The 21,253-nt window shown below is 41.0% G+C and overlaps 2 protein-coding genes across 2 annotated transcripts; one reads left to right on the top strand and one right to left on the bottom strand.

Moving 5' to 3' along the window:
- Positions 1-712: 712 nt before the first annotated feature.
- Positions 713-2,243, top strand: LOC145150604 (RNA-binding protein Y14A-like). Its single transcript, XM_079075284.1, has 4 exons — positions 713-1,124; positions 1,423-1,559; positions 1,655-1,800; positions 1,910-2,243. Exons 1-4 carry the CDS (start codon positions 848-850, stop codon positions 1,953-1,955), a joined length of 606 nt encoding a protein of 201 aa, XP_078931410.1. The 5' UTR covers positions 713-847; the 3' UTR covers positions 1,956-2,243.
- Positions 2,244-2,685: 442 nt separating this feature from the next.
- Positions 2,686-5,495, bottom strand: LOC145150588 (Tetratricopeptide repeat (TPR)-like superfamily protein). Its single transcript, XM_079075283.1, has 7 exons — positions 5,214-5,495; positions 4,570-4,882; positions 4,177-4,467; positions 3,841-4,089; positions 3,645-3,769; positions 3,464-3,562; positions 2,686-3,395 (listed from the first exon to the last, which is right to left on the bottom strand). Exons 1-7 carry the CDS (start codon positions 5,279-5,281, stop codon positions 2,813-2,815), a joined length of 1,728 nt encoding a protein of 575 aa, XP_078931409.1. The 5' UTR covers positions 5,282-5,495; the 3' UTR covers positions 2,686-2,812.
- Positions 5,496-21,253: the final 15,758 nt, after the last annotated feature.

The raw sequence follows: 21,253 nt of genomic DNA, 5'->3' as shown, positions 1-21,253 counted from the left end.
TTATGACGTTTTGGACAGTTTTAGGACATAAAACTGTCATGTGGCAGTTTTAAGACAAAAACTTTTTTCTGGTAATATGATCATATTCGAAATCTGTTGTTGGTATACTTCTTCATAACATCTTGAACATTCTCTCTTCTTTTTTCTCAATTTTCTAATTAAAAATTAGGAGTACCACCCAAATACTTTAATCCGAAAGTGTTTAACACGATTATCAGAATTTCCAAGCGTACCCAAATTTCTAACAATATATAGGAGAGAAACAAAAAATCAAGTATCATTTGAAATAAAAAGGAAGGAATAGTTTTTGTATAACATAGTTTTCTAAGTGTTTGATTATATGAAGATTAATCTCTATGCAATATTATAGTTAGTTATATCTTTATTTATGATTAATTTGGATTTCAAACAAACCATTTATTTAAACATAAACTAGTTCATATGGTTAAAAATGTCATTTTTATTATTCGGCATAGTCATTCATAATTCATAGCCTCTAAATTATCCAAAGGTTGAGAAACGTATTACGTCTGTGAGCCATTCCGTAAATCTTTTAAGGCGGATATAATCCAAGTAAACAAAAAACAACTTAGAATATGTTAATATATAAATTTTGTCAAATAAAAAATAAAAAATATAGGCTTATTGTTTAAATTCAGAAACAAGTATTAATAAAAGGAATAATTTTTCTTTAAAAAAAATCCATTTGAGTTTTTATGTTGTAAACAGTCGAGCACAACCTAGATGTGCAAAGAGTTGACACGCTTTCAATAAACCCTCAATCCCCTTCCTACCGCAAGAAGCCGCAGTTGTTTGTATTCGCTCCCGGAATACGTAATCCGATAGAATGGCGACCGCTGCCGACGTAGATGCGCTGGACTTTGAGCCCGATGACGATGATCTCATGGACGAAGACGCCGCCGTTGACGTCGATGCATCTTCTCCTAGGGCTTCCGCTCCCATCCCTAAACTGAAATCCGCTATCACTGGCGGCTCTGTCGCCGTCGCTCCTAAGAAAACTAAAGGCCGGGGGTTCCGTGAAGAAACCGACGCCGAACGTAACAACCGTATGTCCGGTCGTTTCGATTCGCTTGATTCCGATGGCGGCCCTGGTCCTGAACGATGTAAGTTGTAACTTTTCTCTTTTGCCTCAAATTAATTCCTTCCGTGTAGGTTTTAAGTGTCCTCTAGAATAATGTCTACATTTAGCTCTTCAAATTTAGGGTTTTTAGTTGCGTTGCTCTTGTTTCCCCCAATCCAAGTGGGAAAGTTACTTGAGGTTTCTCGTTAGGGTTTTTTGTTGATGTTAAAAATTATAGGGTTTGAAATTGTTTAAAGGTAGATTGCTATCATGGAAAATCAGACTTGGCAATTTGGCAACCTTTTTTATCTTGATTATAATAAATCTACGAATATCTGCAGCAATTGAGGGGTGGATTATTCTGGTTACTGGAGTACATGAAGAAGCTCAAGAAGATGACTTACAAAATGCATTTGGGGAGTTTGGTGAGATTAAGAACTTGCATCTAAATCTTGATCGGAGGACTGGTTTTGTGAAGGTATTTAGATATTATTTTGTAGTAAGATGTTGTGTTTTCTTGATGTATTAACTATGGAAGTGGCAAAATTGTAATTTGGCTTTATACTGCAACAGGGGTATGCACTGATTGAGTATGAAAGCTTTGAGGAAGCAGAGAAAGCTATAGCTGCAATGGATGGAGGTGAGCTGCTGACTCAGAATGTGAATGTTGATTGGGCATTCAGTAAAGGTCCTTTCAGAAGGAGAAACAATAGGAGGAGGTATATATGTTCTTATTTCCTATTCTTGTTATTTTTTCAACACATGAAATAAAATTCATGTTTTAAGTTTCATTTTTTGTAGCTAATGTGCTTTGTTATAATCTGCCAGATCACCTCGTGGGAATCGGTCAAGAAGTCCAAGGAGGAGATTTTGATTTGGTGGGGTCCGGTTCATGAAGCAAGCAATGTGCGAAGGATTTGTTTAAGTTTTTAGGTTGAAACTTGAAAGTGAGTAAGTTTAACTTGACTAATTAATTGTGTTTGATTTGCTTTTTGCCTTTCTTTGGATGTTTGTTACTTGTTAAGGCTCAAGGTTTTTACTTATCGTGTATCATATGCCATATGGTATGAAGACAAGAAAGCTTTTCTCTGCACTTTGTAATGAGTTTGATGTATTTTGTATTTCAACATAAGATTATGAGAGAGAGAAATATGACTGTTTATGGTGTGTTATTCATTTATTTATGTCATTCTGTGAGAAAAAAGAAGTTTCAACTTCAAAACAAATGAAATTGCAACTACTAGATCATAACACTAGTTTATTGTTATGTGGAAAAGAATAATAGTTGTTTATTGATATGTACATTACACATGATATCTCAAAATGAAATTGTTAATCGATCATATAAACACAAAAAAATAGTTATTTTTCCGATAACAAGGAAGACACATTTTAGGGTTAATGTCAGAAAGTGGCTAACAAAAACTCTTATTAAGTCGTTTATCTTTTTAATTGAACATATTAGTAGTAATAACATTCAGAAATCCCATTCTACCCACCCAACATGATTTTATTTGTCAATTAATAGTAGTCATAAAATTCATGATAAATACTGTAATAAATTCAAAAGGTATTCGCTAATATTAGTGGAGATTTTTGCAATATGATGAAAATTTGCATTTTTGCATACCTACCCATTAAATATCCCATGCAATTTACTAAAACTATACACACTTATCCAATTCTAGCTCCAAAATTTCACAAAAGATAAACCATGTATCACTCATTTCCTCATTTTATACCACCAACAGCCACAGACACACCTCTCCTTTCGTCCACAAGAGATAAGTTTTCATTTTCATCATCATCATCATCTTCATCTTCATCTTCATCTTCTTCATCATCATCATCATCATCAAAACGAATATTGTCGTTAACCACTACATGTTCGTTGCTAGAATCATCACTCAATCCAACTAACTTACTAGCTTCTGCTTTTTCTTCAACTGAATTAGCCAAAGACAAAAGAATATTCTTTGCTTTTTTATCAGGAACAACCCCACAAGACTCCATCTCTTTAAACCAAATCACAGCATCTCCAAAATCTCTATTCTTCCCATACGCATCCATAATCGTAGTAAAAACAGTCTCATTCCCTTTAATACCATGCATCTGCATCTCCTCATACTTCTTCATCATTGTTTCAAGATCATTCATCCTTGCATAACCTTTAATCAAAGTCCCATATGTAACAACATTAGGCTCAAGTCCATCTTCCTTTATCCTTCTAAAAAATCTCTCAGCTCCCTCCATGTCAGATGCATTCACGTATGTCGACAACATAGTTGTGTATGAGCAAAGATCCGGTGTACATCTGCACACCATAACATAATTTAATCTCTTGTTTCTGATAATAAAAAAAGACGTAAATACCCTTCTCACCTGTCTCTTCGCATACTCTTGAACACAATCTTCGCCTGATCCACCATTCCAGATATTGCAAATGCATCAAGCAATATGTTATAGGCCTTTTGTGTTGGCCTAAAACATAAGAATAAAAAATATAAAACCATAAAGAATTTTTTTTTTTTTTTTTTTTTAAATTCTGAATTAAATACCTTACCTTACACCAGCATCAAGCATTTCTTCAAAAACAGCTAAAGCTTCTTCTTCTCTTCTGGCTTTTCCATATGCACTAATGAGTAGGGCATAGCTGACTACATCAGGGCGGACCCCAGCTCTATGCATCTACTTGCAATATCAAAAGATTTAAATATAAAATAATTTAAAAATGGATTAACGTCTTTTTATATTATTACCTGATCATAGACTTTGGCAACCTCTTTATAATTGGATTCGTATGACATCAAGCTATTATAAGTCACTGAGGTTTGCTGGAGTCCTCTTTCATTCATCATTGAAAATAGCCTTCTAGCCTTATCATTGCTTCCTGCTTTTTTGTACATATAAATCATCATGTGAAACATCTGTTGATCTGGTTTCAAAGATGACACCTCATCTGTCAAAATGGCTTCAAAAATTTCTTCAGCTTCTTCAAACTTGTCTGCCTGTAATATCCATAAGATGAGGTTCAAAATCTAAAGACACGAATAAGAAAAAAGAAAAGAAGATGAAGAAGAAGAAGAATGGAATGCCTCGACAAATATCTTGAGAATTATTTGATATGTTACAGCAGAAGGTTCAGGTCCTGAAGATTGCATCCTTCTGAATATTTCTTCTGCTTTGTTGCATTGACCTCCTTTTCCATAAGCTTCCATAAGAGCAGTATGAGATATAACACTTGGTGGATAACCCTTCTTGTTTATATAACTAAAAACCCTTTCTGCTTTGTTGAAATCCCCTTCTTTTCCATATGCAGTAATCAGCATCAAAGCATCCATTTCATTGAAATTCCACCAATGCTGAGTTCGAAGCCACTCAAGAATCTACAACAGCATTAACAAATAACAGCAAACCCTAATGAATAATCCCATGACATAATCATATGATAAAGTTATACAATTAACAGTGATCATGCATAATAATACCTCAGCAACAATATTCCATTTCTTTTGCTGCTTAAATCTAACTAAGGTTCCTAAAACTAGATCTTTAGGAAGAGGTTGGTTTTTTGTTCTTCGTGTTCTGAGCACAGAAACTGCAGAGCCCACCTCATCAATTTCATTCATCATCTTCCTCCAGCTCTTTTGATCTTCTTCATCAGCAGCATCTTCAAAAACTTCTATCTTTTTCCTTCTCTGCATAAACTTTCTGGGTGCCAACATGCCTTGGCAGACCACCCTTGCTCGTCTTTGACCATTGAAGTTGGGGTCAAAGCGATATATGCTAACAATCTGCTTACTAGAGTGTTCAAGCATGTTAGCATATTACAGTGAGAACTTACTTAAAAATCTTATTAGTGTACAACAGCAATGGAATCCTTGGAACAATGAAGATAAGATGCATTCTTTACAAAATCATATAATTTTCGTGTATTATGAGAGAAATTAGTTCTAAATAAACTACAAACCCTGCTAATTGATGAAGGTAGCCAAACGCTAGCGACAGAATTGAACTAATCTCATTTTAATCGGCAAACAAAACGATATTATCGACTATATGATAAAGATCAAGTGTATATAAGGGTAAATCTGCAGAGGATTATAGAATTTCACGAGAAATGATTACTGACTTGATATGTGAAACGAAAGAATGACGGCGACGAGGAATGGGGAGAGTGTGAGAGAGTGACGCGGCCATTATATTTGTCAGTTCCCGTCCGTCTGCCGGCAATTGTTACGGCGATGAAGAGGGTTGTACGGTGGTTGCGCGCGTTTCGGGGGCAAGTTGAGCGACCGTGTAACGGCGTCGCCGGTTGGATAATTGAACTGAGAGGTCGCTGTAGCAACAGGATAGGATATTTGAGAGAGGTTTAGACAGGGGTTTTCACTAGATGAACAAAAAGATAATGGACGCCTGCGCAAACCAATATCTTACAAAGTTATTTTGTTAATTTTCATGTATAAATAAAAAAACATTATACGACTTTATTTAAATATTTTCCAAAGTTATAGACTCCATTAAAAAAATTCTAATATCTTATAAGAAATAAAAAATTATTTTGTAAGTTTTCATGTAGAAAAAAAAAACTTAAAATAATTTTAGAACAAATTACATGAATGGTCCCTATGGTTTGGTGTTTGTTACACGCCTAGTCCCTAACTCTATTTTTTAACCCCGTCAAGGCGTCAATCCTTAATTGTTTGATTTATTACACGCCTGGTCCCTAATCTAACTTGCCGTTTGATTTTGGAGTTAAAACCCCCACGTGCCTTGCACGTTGGGGGTATTTCCGTCCTTTTACTTATTCACTCCCTTTAAAAACCCTAGATCGGTCATTAGAAGCATCGCCCTTTTCTTCCTCTACGTTCGTTCTCTCATTTCATCCCCCCTTTCTTTAATCTCTTTCGTACAAGAAAAAAATCAACCATGGTGAAATGTAATTGCGGGCAACCAAGTGTTATACTGACTTCGTGGACTGACGACAACCCCAGAAGAAAGTTTTATGGATGCACAAAAAAGGTAAGGTCGTTTTGATTCTTTCTAACTCAAGGTTTTGTGTGTGTATCTCAGCTTATGAACTGCATGCTAGTACACATTAGTCAGGGATAGCCTGAAAGAGATATGCTTGATTATGTTTACTCGATGCTCGAATGTTGCATGCTTTGTGCTTTTAGGAGTCTTAGTTATCTTTTACTAACTAGTAAATGAATATGTTACGTTATATATTCCGAGGATTAAATAATTTCAGAATGTTAGGTCTAGCTCTATTACGCAACTTTTGTTTGAGTCCAACCGTTGTAGGGTAGGATCTCTCATTCGAAGAATTATCTAGTCTTAGTGATATGTAATAGTATTCACGAGCTAGTTAGGTGAAGGTAGCAGGGACTTCTTATGCAGCTGATAGCGGATAGTGGGTTGGTGATTACCCTAGGGCAAGCCTAGGAAGAGTTTAGTATGAGATCAATAGTAGTAGTAGTAGTAGTAGAAGGGACTTGGTGGAGTCGAGGCAGTTCTTGAGGAAAGTACGGATAGATGTGGAAGGTAGTATGGGCCCGTACTACTGAAAGCAAAGGATCCGTACTCGAATCAAGGAAGGCTGAGGTGAATCCAGGGAACTTTTAGTATGTTAGATCCCTCGAGATTTGATGTGTATACTGATGTTTGTTATGTATTTTCAGTATGGTGGTTCTACGTCCTAGGCCGACGGGCACTTTAGGTGAGGGATCAGGCTCGGGATCTAGATTCGAGCAGATGGATGAGCAGACGAGGGAGTTTCTTTCCTCTGAGGTTACATGTAGCATTCTAGAGCAGACTCATGTGATCTTTAGATCGGTCAAGGAGAGTATTTTAGAGCTTCTGGATGAGAAGCTGAGCGCTTTGCGCACTGAGATAGCGGCCATGATGGGGTCGCGCACACTTACCTTCCGGGAGTTCAGAGCATGTGGAGCTCCAGACTATCATGGGGCTCGGGACCCCATTGCTAGCAGCAGATGGTTGGCTGATGTTGCCAACGCGTTCCGCACCAGCAGATGTCCCGAGGGGGACAAGGTTAGGCTTGCGTCCTGTCTTCTGAAGGACAGGGCATGTGACTGGTGGGAGGAGGTTGGGAGAGCTATTGGTGATGATGCAGTGTTGGATGCGATGACCTGGAGTGATTTCACGACCAGGTTCAGAGTCGAGTTCGCACCTGTTATTGAGGTGCAACAGCTTGCTAGGGAGTTCCAGGATCTCCGACAGACGACTGAGACAGTGGCGGAGATTACCGCTAAGTTCAGGGAGAGGGCCCTTCTCGTTCCGCAGTACGTGGCGGATGAGGAGATGAAAAGGCCCGATAACATGAGATGCTAAGGAGTGATATCAGACAGTTTGTGATCCGGTCCAGCTGCAGGACGCTGGAGGATATGATAGCGAGGGCTCGTGAGAGGGAGATTGATTTGGAGATGGAGAGGAAGAGGAAGCCAGAGACAATGTCTGGCATGGAGGGTTCGGGCAAGAGGCCCAAGGTAGATTCCCGAGGGAAGAGCCAGAAGGGTCGAGGCCGCTGTGGCAAGTGCGGTAGGGGGCATGAGGGGCCGTGTAGGGCGGGTAGTTCGAGCTGCTTCAAGTGTGGCTGAACTTGACATGTCAGCAGGGATTGTACTGCTACTACCACCACCACTACAGCATCTGATCTGATTTTCTTTCATTGCAATCAGATGGGACATAAGAAGTCCCAGTGTCCGAGTCTAGCATCAGCAGGACAGGTGGTGGCACCCGCTCCTGCCACTTTGAGGATTACAGACGGTCGTCAGGGCCAAGCAGAGGCGCCAGCGGCGAAGAGCAGAGTCTTCCAGTTGACAGCAAAGGAGGCACGTGCAGCCCCTGATGTAACGCCTGTGTTTCTGGGCTTGTCATTAATGTTGATATAGTAGTCTAGGTTAACCTTTGTAACCCGTTTTGAAATAATAGAAGTGTATTATTTGAGTATTATGTGTTTTGTGCTTAACTGTGTGACTTAATAGAATTAAGTATGAAAATAAGCGTCAAAATGAAATGTTAGATAAAGCCGATATCTATGGATAATGTTGTTGTAGTTGAAACGAGGTTTCCGAATATATAAAGAATGCCGAAATCCGAGTTATAACGAAGAAGTTATGATCTGTCGAAGTTTCGCGACAGAACCGACATGACACTAAATGACGTAAAATATGAATTTAAGATAGAGCGATATCTAGCCTTAGTGATCTAAACGGAAGTTGTAGAGTTCTTTAAACCGAGAGCGTGCATAAAAAGAACGCCCAAATCTGACTTCGTATGAGGAAGTTATGATTTTCCGAAGTTTCGACTTAGCAGTGTGCAGCCCGAATACTCGATTTGAGATCGAGCGGTTTTTAGCCGAAACAATCTAAACGAGAATCGAAGATCTCGTCAATGGTAGTGCAAAGGTAAAAAGACAGATGGAAACGGACGTCGGATGAAGAAGTTATGAATTTATAACGGAGTTTTCCTGTCCCGACCTACTAAAAATAATATAATAAAAATAAAGTCAAAATTAGCCCATAGAGTCTAAACGAGAGTTGTAGAGCATAATCTCACCTACGCGTGGATATAAAGAACGTCGAAAACGGAGCTCGTATGCGAAAGTTATGAATTTTTGAAGTTCGGGGCGTGAACCCCAAGGCTGTGTCAGTTCACGAGGTGAGCATTAGTGACTCACGAGGTGAACAGATGATGGACGTCTTCCAGGGCAAGTGGCTATGACGAACGCAATGATGTATCGAGCTCACGAGGTGAATATTAGAAACTCACGAGGTGAGCCAGTTCGCGAGGTGAATATTAGAAACTCACGAGGTGAACTCAGAAAATTCACCATATAAATAGAATTCAAGGGGCAGCCGAGTTTGGTTGCTCCTCTCTTACTCTCCCACTCCCGATACTCTCTCTAAGCCCTATTTTAACCCCCCGAAGCCCCGGTATCATCCCGAGACCCGAAGCGAGTCCCGAAGCCCCGAAGATCCCGAGAAGTGCAATTCCCGAGCCGAAGCTCTGCCAGCAAGAAGCCAATTTTTGTGAAGATCTTCCAGATCTACCGAAAAATACTACTTCTACAAGCCGTAGTGCTGTTCGATCATCTTCTGATCATGTGAGTGTGTAGTTACTTTCTTCTAACGCATAATTATGAAGTATTTTATACGAAATACGTGTTATGTGTATATTTTGTTGTTATATGTGTGAATGTATATTCACTTTCTTCTATCTCATAGATATGATTTGTTCTCTATGAAATACGTGTTATGTGTGTGTGCCTCATCTGTTATGTGGAATATGTATTGAATGAACATGCTATACAGGTTTTAAACTATGTATAAAAATATATATTTTTATCTACTAATATGTTGGGTAGAACATGGGTAGATAGTTGATGTGTGATAAACAGATGAGAGGCCTCGATGTTGTTGTTGTTGATCTAGTCATCTAGCGGAGTATGGATGACGACCACATACTCTTTCTAGACAGTCCTGTGGAACGCTAGCAGGCTCATAACCTGTAGGTGTTGTGAACGATGTGTTCACCGGTGTACTCTATCCCCCTCATGGTTGCCTTTAGGACATCTATTGTTGAGGAAACCCCTTGCAGTAATGTCCGTCCCGATGAAAAATCCTAGATTAGGTCCCTTGAGATAGATGTTGTTTTAGGGACGTAAAGTGAGGATAACGGGAATGGGTAATCGGGTTATTGTTGGTTGGTGAAATTAAATATAATTATTTATTGTGGGTTGAAAACCCTATATGCTCACCAGGCTCCCAAGCCTGACCCACTCAGTTTTGTTTATATTACAGGTAGTGGCGCGAGAGCATAAGTTGGATGACTTAATCAAGATGTTTTGATTTTAGACCTGTTGTTATATGTAACTGTTGTAAGGTCTATACTGTGTTGTTTATGCTTTTGGTCTGTTTATCGGAACATGACATCCCGAATATTGTTATATAATGAAAATGCATCTCTTGATGAAATGCTTTGATAAATTCTATTTTATCATGTTTTGTTTTGGGAACAAATTCCGCAACCCTTTTTAATCAATGGATTACTCTGAAATTATTTTAAAAGCATAAATGAAACCGGTCTTTTCTGGCCGAGATTTTGGGGTTGTCACACCTGATGTGGTTACGGGTATGTATCTTCTCAATTATCTCTTTATTATTTCTGATTATTACTCATGATTGTGTGTTTGTGTATAGGATCGTTCTTAGTGAACGACATATCAGCTATGGTATTGTTAGACTCGGGGGCTACCCGATCTTTTGTGTCGCTCGCACTTAGCAAGCAATTTAGTAGAGCTCCGGGGGAGCTGGATTTCCCACTTGATGTATAGATAGCCGATAATAGGACTGTCAGGGTTGCGAGGGTTCATAGAGGATGTACGCTACAGTTATTCGATCAGCCGTTTTCAGTGGATCTGGTTCCTATTCCCCTGCGTGGGAATAAGGTCATAGTGGGTATGGATTGGTTGAGCTCCAATGGGGCAGTGATTGATTGTGAGCAACAGCTAGTGAGGGTCCGTATTCCTAGTGGGGGAGAGCTAGTGATTCAGGGCGAGAGGCCACAGCGCAGACCAACCTTATGTTCAGCAGCGATGGCGAGGTGCCACCTCTAGCAGGGTTGCGCAGGATACGTCGCCTATGTCATGGATACCCAGGATAAGGGTAAGGCGACCGTTGATGATGTACCGGTAGTGCGAGAGTACCCGGACGTATTCCCGAAGGATTTACCTTGGGTACCTCCGGAGAGACAGGTTGAGTTTAGGATTGACCTGGTCCCTAGTGCGGCTCCGATAGCCAAGGCACCATATCGGTTGGCTCCTCCCGAGATACAGGAGTTGTCTACGCAGCTGCAGGAGCTGCTAGACAAGGGTTTCATCAGGCCGATCAGTTCACCATGGGGAGCCCCGATCCTGTTTGTGAAGAAGAAGGACGGGTCACATCGCATGTGTATCGATTACCGGGAGCTGAACAAGGTAACGGTGAAGAACCGTTACCCACTTTTGAGGATAGATGATTTGTTTGATCAGCTATAGGGAGCATCTTAGTTCTCCAAGATTGATCTACGGTCAGGATATCACCAGATGTGAGTCAGGGATGATGATGTGCAGAAGATAGCTTTTAGGACTCGCTATGGTCATTATGAGTTTGTGGTGATGCCGTTTGGGCTCACCAATGCTCCATCCGTGTTCATGGACCTCATCAACCGTGTATGCAAACCGATGCTGGATCGGTCTGTAATAGTTTTCATTGATGACATCTTGGTTTACTCCAAGACTCAAGAGCAGCATGATGAGCACCTGGGGGAGGTGCTAGAGACACTGAGGAGGGAGAGACTTTATGCGAAGTTCTCCAAGTGTGAGTTCTGGTTGCGCGATGTGCAGTTCCTTGGGCATCTTGTCAACTAGAAGGGTATTCAGGTCGATCCGGCCAAGATAGAGGTTGTGATGCAGTGGGAGATTCTGAGGTCTCCAACCGAGATTCGGAGTTTCCTGGGTCTGGCAGGGTATTACATGAGATTTATTCAGGACTTCTCCAAGATTGCAGTTCTATTGACCCGACTGACCAAGAAGTCGGTAGTTTTTCACTGGGGACTGATAGCTTATTTTATTTCCTTATTTTTATTAGTTTATTTTAGATTTTTAGATATTTTTATCATTATTGCATTGTATTTTATTTATTTTCTTTAGTATGGATCGTACCGGGTGCTTTTTATGTTGCATGAGGTATTTCACAGGGTTTTGGAGCTTATCACGATTATGGATTAAAGCGAAGACGTACTTGTGGGCTCTCGAGGCGCTATTGGGCTTGGCGAATCCACCAAAGGAGATTTGGGCTTAAAAAGATAAAGGCTTGGATGAAGTGGGCTTGTGAAGATGGATCATGGATAATTAATTTTGGGTTTGGAGCATCCACATTTGAAGCTAAAAGATGATTGGTTGATTTGAATCACATGGAGATGGAGGGGACCAAAGGAATCTTTGGTAGTGGAAGGGTGGAGTGGTGGAATGAAGGACCAATAGCATTACAACAACATTTGCGCGGGCGGAATTTTCGTCGCGCGGGTACCCGCGCAGCTGCCCAGTTTGGGTATTTTGGTCATTTGGCTTGCCATTACCTTGGGGGATCAGACCTAGCAGCCATAACTTCGATTTTACACCATTGGAGACCCAGAGGAGGCGATTTTGAAGCTCAAGTCTCATTTCTCTTCATCTTTCCAAGTTATTTGGTAGTTTCTTTATGCAATTAGACTTTTGTGATTGTTGTTCTATTGCCATGAGTGGCTAAACTCTCTATATTGGTTAACTTTGGTTAAAACCTTTGAATGTTTGTGGGTTTTTGAAGGATTCATGCTAGATTATCAATTATCTTATGTTTATGGTTCTAGATCATATTTCTTATGCTTGTTTAATGCTTTGATCATGAGCTTGACACTTGAATGAGCTATTGTTGGTTTATTTCTTTGGTTTTGCATTGAATCATTGAATTAACTTGGAACAAGGGCTTTATGATGGTAAAAATCATCTCTAGTTTATGAATCATAACTCCTTTATGGATGTGTAAGCATTGACATCCTCTAGGAATTGGGGATTCCTTCTTTCTTAAGGCTAATTGACTTCTTGGGTTCAATTGCTTCAATTAAACCCTTGATCTTGATTAAGAAGGTGTGTTGTGGGCTTCCCCAACCTCCATACTACCTAAGAGGAATCTTGGCATATCATGCTTCATGATTGCTATAACCAATTTGGGATGAATGATAAGCTTCATGTTGAATCCTAATGATAAACACACAAATGTTCATTGTGTTGAATTGCCTCGGTTAACCAATTGTTCCCAACATTTGAGCATCTCACTATCTTGCTTAATTGCAAGTTTTTTGTTATTCAAGTCTTTTAGTTTTCAAGCAATCATAACACCCCCCCTTTTAGTTTAATTGTAGTTAGTTAGTTTATTTTCACTAGTTCTATTGGATTGCATTGGTGATTGAATACAACCATTTCCCCGAGGATCGATACCCCTTTTACCATTATATTACGTTTTATTTGCAAACAAAGGGTGTAATTTGCTTGGTGGACTTGACATCCCGCCAAGTTTTGGCACCGTTGCCGGGGAAGTTGGTTATTGTTATTTGATTGTTTATGCCTAGGTCTACAAGAACCGGTGAACTACTCTACAATCCGGAAATTGAAAAAGAAGCAAAAAGGTTGAAAAAGTTAGTCAAACAAGCAAAGCAACAACAACTAGTTCAAGCTTCTTCCTCTTCTCCACTAATCAACATAGAAGATCAAGTTCACACTTCAAGTGATACCGACACCGAGCCGAGTTCTCCAATTGTTGGTCATTCCTTTGAAGACATTCCGTTTGAAAACTACATAGCCATGAATCACACTCCACCTCACAATCCCAACCCAAACCCAAACCATCAAGATGCCAATACACCACCCCATCAACCAAGACAACAACAACAACAACAAGAACCTATTATAGACATGCCACCTTGGAATCAAGCCCCTCCACAAAACCAACCCAATTATCAACCACCACAACCACAAAACCAACAATTCCACCAAAACAACCAACCTCAAACCAATGCTTTTCAAGTTCAACAACAAGTACATTACCCAAATCAACCCAATTACCAACCCCCTCCAATGTACCAAAACCCAATGTACCCCCAACAACAACCCCCCAACTACCAATACCCTAACTACCAACCTTATCCACCACCAATCTACAATCACCAATCATACCCATACCCACCTTACCAACAACCTCCCAATTACATGCACCAAAATCCCAATTACCCCAATCCACCCAATCCCCCTCAAGAGTTGACACTTCGACAAATGATGGAGACGGATGTTACTCACACACCTCTTGGTATTGTTTATCCCACAAACCGCCGAGGGATTGAATTGAAGTCAAGTTTCATACATCAACTCACCAAGTTCCATGGTTTGGATAGAGAAGATCCTCAAAGGCATTTGAAGTCCTTTCATATGATATGTGTTAGCATGTTGCCCGAAAATGTGACATTGGATGATTTCAAGCTAACCGCCTTCCCGCTCACCTTGGAAGATAAAGCTAGAGAGTGGTTATTCAACTTACCACCGGGATCTATCCACACATTGGAAGAGTTACTCAAGGCCTTCAATAGCAAGTTCTATCCCACCTCCCGGATATCAAGTCAAAGAAGTGACATTTTGGGGATTCGTCAAGGAGAGAATGAGACTTTTCATGATTTCTGGGAGCGATTCAACAACTTGTGTACAAGTTGTCCTCAACACAATATTCCCGAACAATTACTTCTTCAACAATTTTATGAGGGTATGAATGAAAAAGATCGAAGGATGATTGATGCTTCAAGTGGTGGTGACATCTTCAACAAAACCCCTCAAGAGATAAGATCACTTTTTGGAACCATTTCTCAAAATCAAAGGAACTTTGGGACTCGAAATGAAATGAAGAGAAGTTCTCCACAAGTGGTTGGTGAAGTTAGCAACACTCAACACTTGGAATCAAAGCTCTTGGATTTGACTAATGTGCTAAGTCAAATGGTGGTGGGAAGTGGTCAACAATTGATGGTATGCGGTATTTGTGCCATGAAGGGGCATTACACGGATAAGTGTCCCACACTTGGAAGTGAACCGGAAGATGTGAATGCAATGGGCGGATATCAAGGTCAACCAAGACCCACAGGATTTCAAAACAATTTCAACCCAAATTGGAGGAATAACCCAAACAATCCATACCCACCAAAGCAAAATCCACCCAACATTTTGATGAGACCCCAACATCCGCAATATCCTTCCCAAAAACCTCCATATCCACAAACTTCTTATAACTCTCCAAATTATCAACCACCTCATCAACAAGGCCAATCAAGTGGTACCCACCAAATGAGCCTTCAAGAACTCGTCACTTCTCTTTCTCAAAGCCAAACCCAATTTCAACAAGAGACCAAGAACACTTTCTCAAACATTCAAGCACAAATTGGAGACTTGGCCACCGCTATCAACAAGATGGAACAAAGGGGTAAACTTCCATCTCAAACTGAGAAAAATCCCAATGTGAGTGCAATAACTTTGAGAAGTGGGAAAACACTTGGAGAAAGCAACCCTAAAATAGTTTCAAGAGAAGAAGAAGATGAGGTTATTGTTGTTGACCCTCCGAAGGTTGAAGCTACTTCAAAGGAACTGGTTGTTCCCAACATTGATCAACCTGACTCTTCCAACAAAAACATTAAGCCATTGGTCATACCACCATCTTTCCCATCCCGGTTGGCTCCCTCAAAGAAACAAGAGGAAGAGAAAGAAATTCTTGAGACTTTTCGCAAAGTTCAAATCAACATTTCACTATTGGATGCCATAAAGAAAATTCCGCGCTATGCCAAATTTCTTAAGGATTTGTGCACTAATAAGAGGAAGTTTAAGGCGAATGAAAAGATTCAAGTCAATGCCAATGTATCCGCGGTTATCCAAAAGAAGCTTCCACCCAAATGCAAGGATCCGGGCATGTTTGCTATTCCTTGTACCATTGGTGACTTGCATGTTGAAAGTGCCATGTTAGATCTTGGAGCCTCAATCAATGTAATGCCATACTCGATTTTTCAATATCTCAATGTTAGACCTTTGGAAGAAACCGGAGTCATCATTCAATTAGCGGACAAGTAAAGTGTATTTCCAAGAGGTGTGTTGGAGGATGTACTAGTTCAAGTCAATCAACTAGTATTTCCCGCGGACTTCTATGTCATTGACCTTGAAGAGAAGACCCCTTCCAAGTCATCTATGATCCTTCTTGGAAGACCTTTCATGAATACCGCTCACACAATTATTGATGTCCATAATGGGAAGATCACAATGGAATTTGATGGAGAGATCATTCACTTCAACATCTTTGAAGCCATGAGATACCCTAGCAACATTTCTCCATTATATCGGGTTGATGTGATTGAACCAATCACCCAAGAATTATTTGAGTTATCACATGGGGATCTTTTGAAGATGGTGCTCAACATGAGTTTTGATGTTGAAAGTTTGAAGAAAACATTGGATATGTATACATTGGACTCCGAAGTTGAAGAGATTGTGAAGAATTTAGAACTTAACAACTCAACAAAAAAGGATGTTTCTCAAGTTGCCTTATCTCATTCTCCAAACAAGATGCCACCTTCCATAATCCACCCACCCACACTTGAATTGAAAGTCTTGCCTAGCCATTTAAAATATGCTTATCTAGGTCAAGATGAAACTCTACCGGTGATCATCTCTTCTCATTTGAAAGACTTTGAAGAAAACCAATTGATTGAAGTCTTGAAAGATCATAAAGAGACCATAGGGTGGACAATAGCGGACATTAAGGGAATAAGCCCTAATGTATGCACTCACAAGATACTCATGGAAGATGATTGTAAGCCTAGGAGGGAAGCTCAAAGACGATTAAATCCTCCCATGATGGAAGTTGTCAAGAAAGAGATAATCAAACTCCTTAATGCGGATATGATTTACCCGATTTCCGACTCCAAGTGGGTTAGTCCGGTTCAATTGGTTCCCAAGAAAACGGGAATCACGGTTGTTGAGAATAACAAAGGAATAATGGTACCCACTCGAGTTCAAAATGGATGGAGGGTATGCATTGATTATCGCAAGTTGAATTCAAGCACACAAAAAGATCACTTTCCTCTTCCTTTCATCGACCAAATGCTCGAGAGATTGGCGGGCAAGTCACATTATTGTTGTCTCGATGGATACTCGGGTTTTCATCAAATGCCCGTTGCCCCCGAAGATCAAGACAAGACAACCTTCACATGCCCTTTTGGCACGTTTGCCTACAAGCAGATGCCCTTTGGATTATGCAATGCCCCCGCCACATTCCAAAGATGCATGGTGAGCATCTTTTCAGAGTATGTAGAAAATATAACTGAAGTGTTCATGGACGATTTCACAGTGTATGGCAATTCGTTTGATGAATGCTTGGATAATATTGAGAAATTTTTGAAAAGATGCATTGAGAAGAAGTTGGTGTTAAACTTTGAGAAGTGTCACTTTATGGTCAATCAAGGCATCATCTTGGGACATATCGTCTCCAAAAAGGGAATTGAAGTTGATAAAGCCAAAATTGATGTCATCCAAACCCTTCCTTACCCAACATGTGTTAGAGAAGTAAGATCTTTCTTGGGCCATGCGGGATTCTATAGAAGATTTATCAAAGATTTCTCGAAGATTACGCGTTCGATGTGCCTCCTTCTCCAAAAAGATGTTGATTTTGACTTCAATGTTGCATGTCAAGAAGCCTTTGATAAACTCAAAGCCTTGCTCACTTCCGCTCCAATAATCCAACCTCCAAATTGGGAGCTTCCCTTTGAAATAATGTGTGATGCAAGCAATTTTGCAATTGGAGCGGTCTTAGGTCAAAAGGAGGGCAAAGCATCACATGTCATCTACTATGCCTCCAAAACCTTGGATAATGCTCAAGCCAATTACTCAACCACCGAGAAGGAACTTCTAGCCATTGTATTCGCCTTGGAGAAATTCCAGCAATACCTTCTCAGAACAAAAGTGATTGTATACTCCGACCATGCCGCATTGAAGTATCTCATGACCAAGAAAGATGCCAAGCCACGGCTGATTCGGTGGATTCTTCTTTTACAAGAATTCGATCTTGAGATAAAGGACAAAAGTGGTTCCGAAAATCTAGTTGCGGACCACTTAAGTCGGTTGAATATTGGTGACTCCTCATCTTCTATCCTTGATGAATTCCCGGATGAGCACCTCTTCTACATTTCAAACACCATCCCATGGTATGCGGATATTGTGAATTACTTGGTTACTAAAGAAATTCCTCACGCATTTACCAAGTACCAAAAAGCCAAGTTGAAGAGTGATTCCAAATACTACGTATGGGACGATCCTTATCTTTGGAAACATTGTCCGAATCAACTAATACGGCGGTGTGTTCATCAAAATGAGGTCGAATCAATCTTGAAGTTTTGTCATGAGTATGCATGCGGAGGACATTTTGGTCAAAACAAAACCATGCGAAAGGTCTTAGAATGTGGACTCTATTGGCCAACAATGTCAAGAGATACCTATCTATTTTGCAAAAGTTGTGATAGATGTCAAAGAACGGCAACCGTATCCACGAGGCATGAAATGATTCAAAGCCCTATCCTCATTTGCGAAATCTTTGATGTATGGGGAATCGATTTCATGGGCCCTTTCCCCGTCTCTTGCGGATACACTTATATACTCTTGGCGGTTGATTAAGTATCAAAGTGGGTTGAAGCAAAGGCTACAAGGCATGATGATTCCAAAACTGTGATTGACTTCTTGAAGTCAAACATTTTTGCAAGATATGGTGTACCGAGAGCTTTGGTGAGTGATAGGGGCCCTCATTTTTGCAAGAAAATGATGGAAGCCATGATGAAAAGATATGGTGTCACACACCGGATACCAACCGCTTATCATCCACAAACGAATGGCCAAGCCAAAGTGTCAAATAGAGAAGTCAAGCAAATTCTTGAAAAGACGGCCAACACCACACGAAAAGATTGGAGCTTGAAGTAAGAAGATGCATTGTGGGCGTATCGGACCACCTACAAAACTCCAATTGGTATGTCTCCATTCCGCCTCGTCTATGGAAAGTCTTGTCATTTACCAGTGGAATTGGAACACAAGGCATATTGGGCAGTTAAAAAGTGTAATTTCAATCTTGAAGAAGCCGGAAAGCACCGAAAGATGCAACTTCAAGAAATCGAGGAGTTGAGGAACGAGTCTTATGAAAATGCAAGCATCTACAAAGATAAGACAAAAGCGTTTCACGACAAACACATCACTCGTAAGCATTTTATTTCGGGCCAAAAAGTTCTTCTTTATCATTCACGCTTAAAGTTATTCCCGGGAAAGTTGCGATATCGATGGCACGGACCTTTTATTGTTATAAAAGTGTTTGATCACGGTGCGGTTGAAATTAAGAGTTTGGAAACAAATCAAATATTCAAGGTGAATGGGCACCGCTTGAAACCATTTTATGAAGGCTTTGACACGGGAGAATTCGACAATGTCACATTGGAAAACCCAAACTACGAAGGTTGAAGGAAGCAGGGCTAAGTCTTGGCAAAGACGTTAAATAAATGCGTTGTAAATAAATAATCTCCGCTCGAAGTTTTGGGTGTTTCTAAGCTTGAAGTTGGTCTAAAAATAAGCATTTGGAAGTCTTGCAATGATTTTGGTGAAGTTTGAAAAATAATCCAAAAATTCGAAATTTGCGCGGGTACCCGCACAGACGTTGCGCGACTGGCCCCCAGCCGCGCAAGTTCCGAGTTCCAACCTCCACAACTTAGAATTGCATCTGATTAGTCTGCACGGCCTAACTCCACCCTCGCAGATGCTTGCGCGCCCAAGAACAAACTGCCACCTTCCTTGCGTGGCCGACCCATATTACCCACAACTCACCCGCCCCACCCGATAACCTGCTCCAAACACGCCCATTACCCGGAACCGACCCAACTACCCGATCCATACCCGGACCCGACCCATTTATCACCCAACCTTATACCTCCTCAACCCGTCGGACCCCCCCTTGTAACTCTCGTCTGCGACGCACACAACCTCCCCACCCTTATTCCTCCGACGACGCAGCGTCTGCCACCTCCGACTTCAGCCTCCGCCGACGAGCTCCGCTACCACCGCTTCCAGTCAACACCACCGGTGGCCAGCCTTCTCCTCCTACAGCGACGCTCCAGTCGGCAGCCCCGATTTCGCAAACTCTCCTCGCCGGAAAAACGAGCACAGCGCCTGCCGCTTTCCACACCACTGTTACTGCCGGCACTCCCTCCCCACCTTAATCCCCAACTAATTCCGACCAAACACCACCCATCTATTCGCCGGTACACCGCAAGCAACCACCACCCAACACCTCCGCCGGAAAATCGTAAAACGCCCATTATGCCGCCGCCTTCCATCAAATTCAAAACTTTCTCGGGGCACTCTTCACCAAATCCTCTCGTGCACTCCGATCTACTACACATTTGACCAAATCTCCTCGCCGGAAACCCTAGCTCCGCCGCCGGCCGCCGTCTGTCGCCGCCGCCGGCCGCCGCCACTCATTTTGACCAAAAATTTCAAAATTTTTGTTTATCGCCGGAGATTCAAAAGATTCAAACTTACGGGTTCAATTCAAGCTTGGGGTGCGGTTTTTACGGATTTATTTGCGGTTTCAACACACGAATTTGGTACATTTCTTTTAATTTTATTGCATTCAACTTCTAATTTCAATTAGCTTGTGCTATGCATTAGATTGATTTGAATTAGCCTTAGTTTGCTTTGAATTGATTGGATTGCATTGACTTGTGCCAAATTGCAAGTTTGGAATTTTTCTCGATTTATATTTTTGCTATTTGGTTCGTTTGGATTGGTGTGAGGCGAGTGTGAGGGATAATTTTGGCCAAGTTTTTGTGTTTTCTAGGTTTATTAACAAGTACAATGGCAAGGGACAAAACCATTCACGCCTCTCATGGTTCCTCCCGTAAAGCTTCATCCTCGCAATCCACAAAAAAAGCGTCAACCGAGAATACCGATCGTGCGGGTAACCTTCTCCTCACGAGTGCACAAATCAAACAATTCTGGTCAAACCTCCAAAAACGTGCAATTCGAGCCACCAAATTTTACCACCAAGAATCAATGACGTACCTTGGCCTTGTCGATTGCCTGCAACAACTGTTCTTCAACATAGGTTGGCAAGAATTCCTCGATCTTTCCGCGCGCACTTACCAACAACCCACACTAGAGTTCCTCTCCACTTATGCACGGGATGACGCAGCAGGGGTGCTCACATTTAAACTCCAGGGTCGGCAGCACCGACTCACATACGACACCCTCAACACCATCATGGGCACATACAGTCCCTTCAACACCGACATCTATAGCCATTAGTGAACTCGATTCAAACGCGTGCCTAATGTAGAGTTTTGGACTCAAATAACAAGTCTTCCAAACTTCAATCCAAGTCGCCAAAAAGATCCTTACATCATCCATCCTTGTTGGAGAATCGCCCACCGAATCCTTTCAACTTCCATCTTTGCTCGTCATGAGCCGGGACAAATAAACACAGTCGAGCTCTATTTCCTCTATTGCATGAGCCAGCTACATTG

Source organism: Lactuca virosa, chromosome 1 (genome assembly GCF_052849685.1).
Source record: "Lactuca virosa cultivar CGN04683 chromosome 1, Lactuca_virosa_CGN04683_v6, whole genome shotgun sequence".
In the NCBI taxonomy this organism is placed as follows: Eukaryota; Viridiplantae; Streptophyta; class Magnoliopsida; order Asterales; family Asteraceae; genus Lactuca; species Lactuca virosa.
This window is presented reverse-complemented; position numbering and strand designations above follow the sequence as displayed.

Coding starts and splice junctions, on each gene's coding strand:
- LOC145150604 (XM_079075284.1), top strand. CDS start 848: ATGGCGACCGCTGCCGACGTAGATGCGCTGGACTTTGAGCCCGATGAC. Junction 1,125..1,422: donor CGGCCCTGGTCCTGAACGAT/GTAAGTTGTAAC, acceptor GAATATCTGCAG/CAATTGAGGGGTGGATTATT. Junction 1,801..1,909: donor AGGAGAAACAATAGGAGGAG/GTATATATGTTC, acceptor ATAATCTGCCAG/ATCACCTCGTGGGAATCGGT.
- LOC145150588 (XM_079075283.1), bottom strand. CDS start 5,281: ATGGCCGCGTCACTCTCTCACACTCTCCCCATTCCTCGTCGCCGTCAT. Junction 4,883..5,213: donor TCTTTCGTTTCACATATCAA/GTCAGTAATCAT, acceptor TGAACACTCTAG/TAAGCAGATTGTTAGCATAT. Junction 4,090..4,176: donor TTCTCAAGATATTTGTCGAG/GCATTCCATTCT, acceptor TGGATATTACAG/GCAGACAAGTTTGAAGAAGC.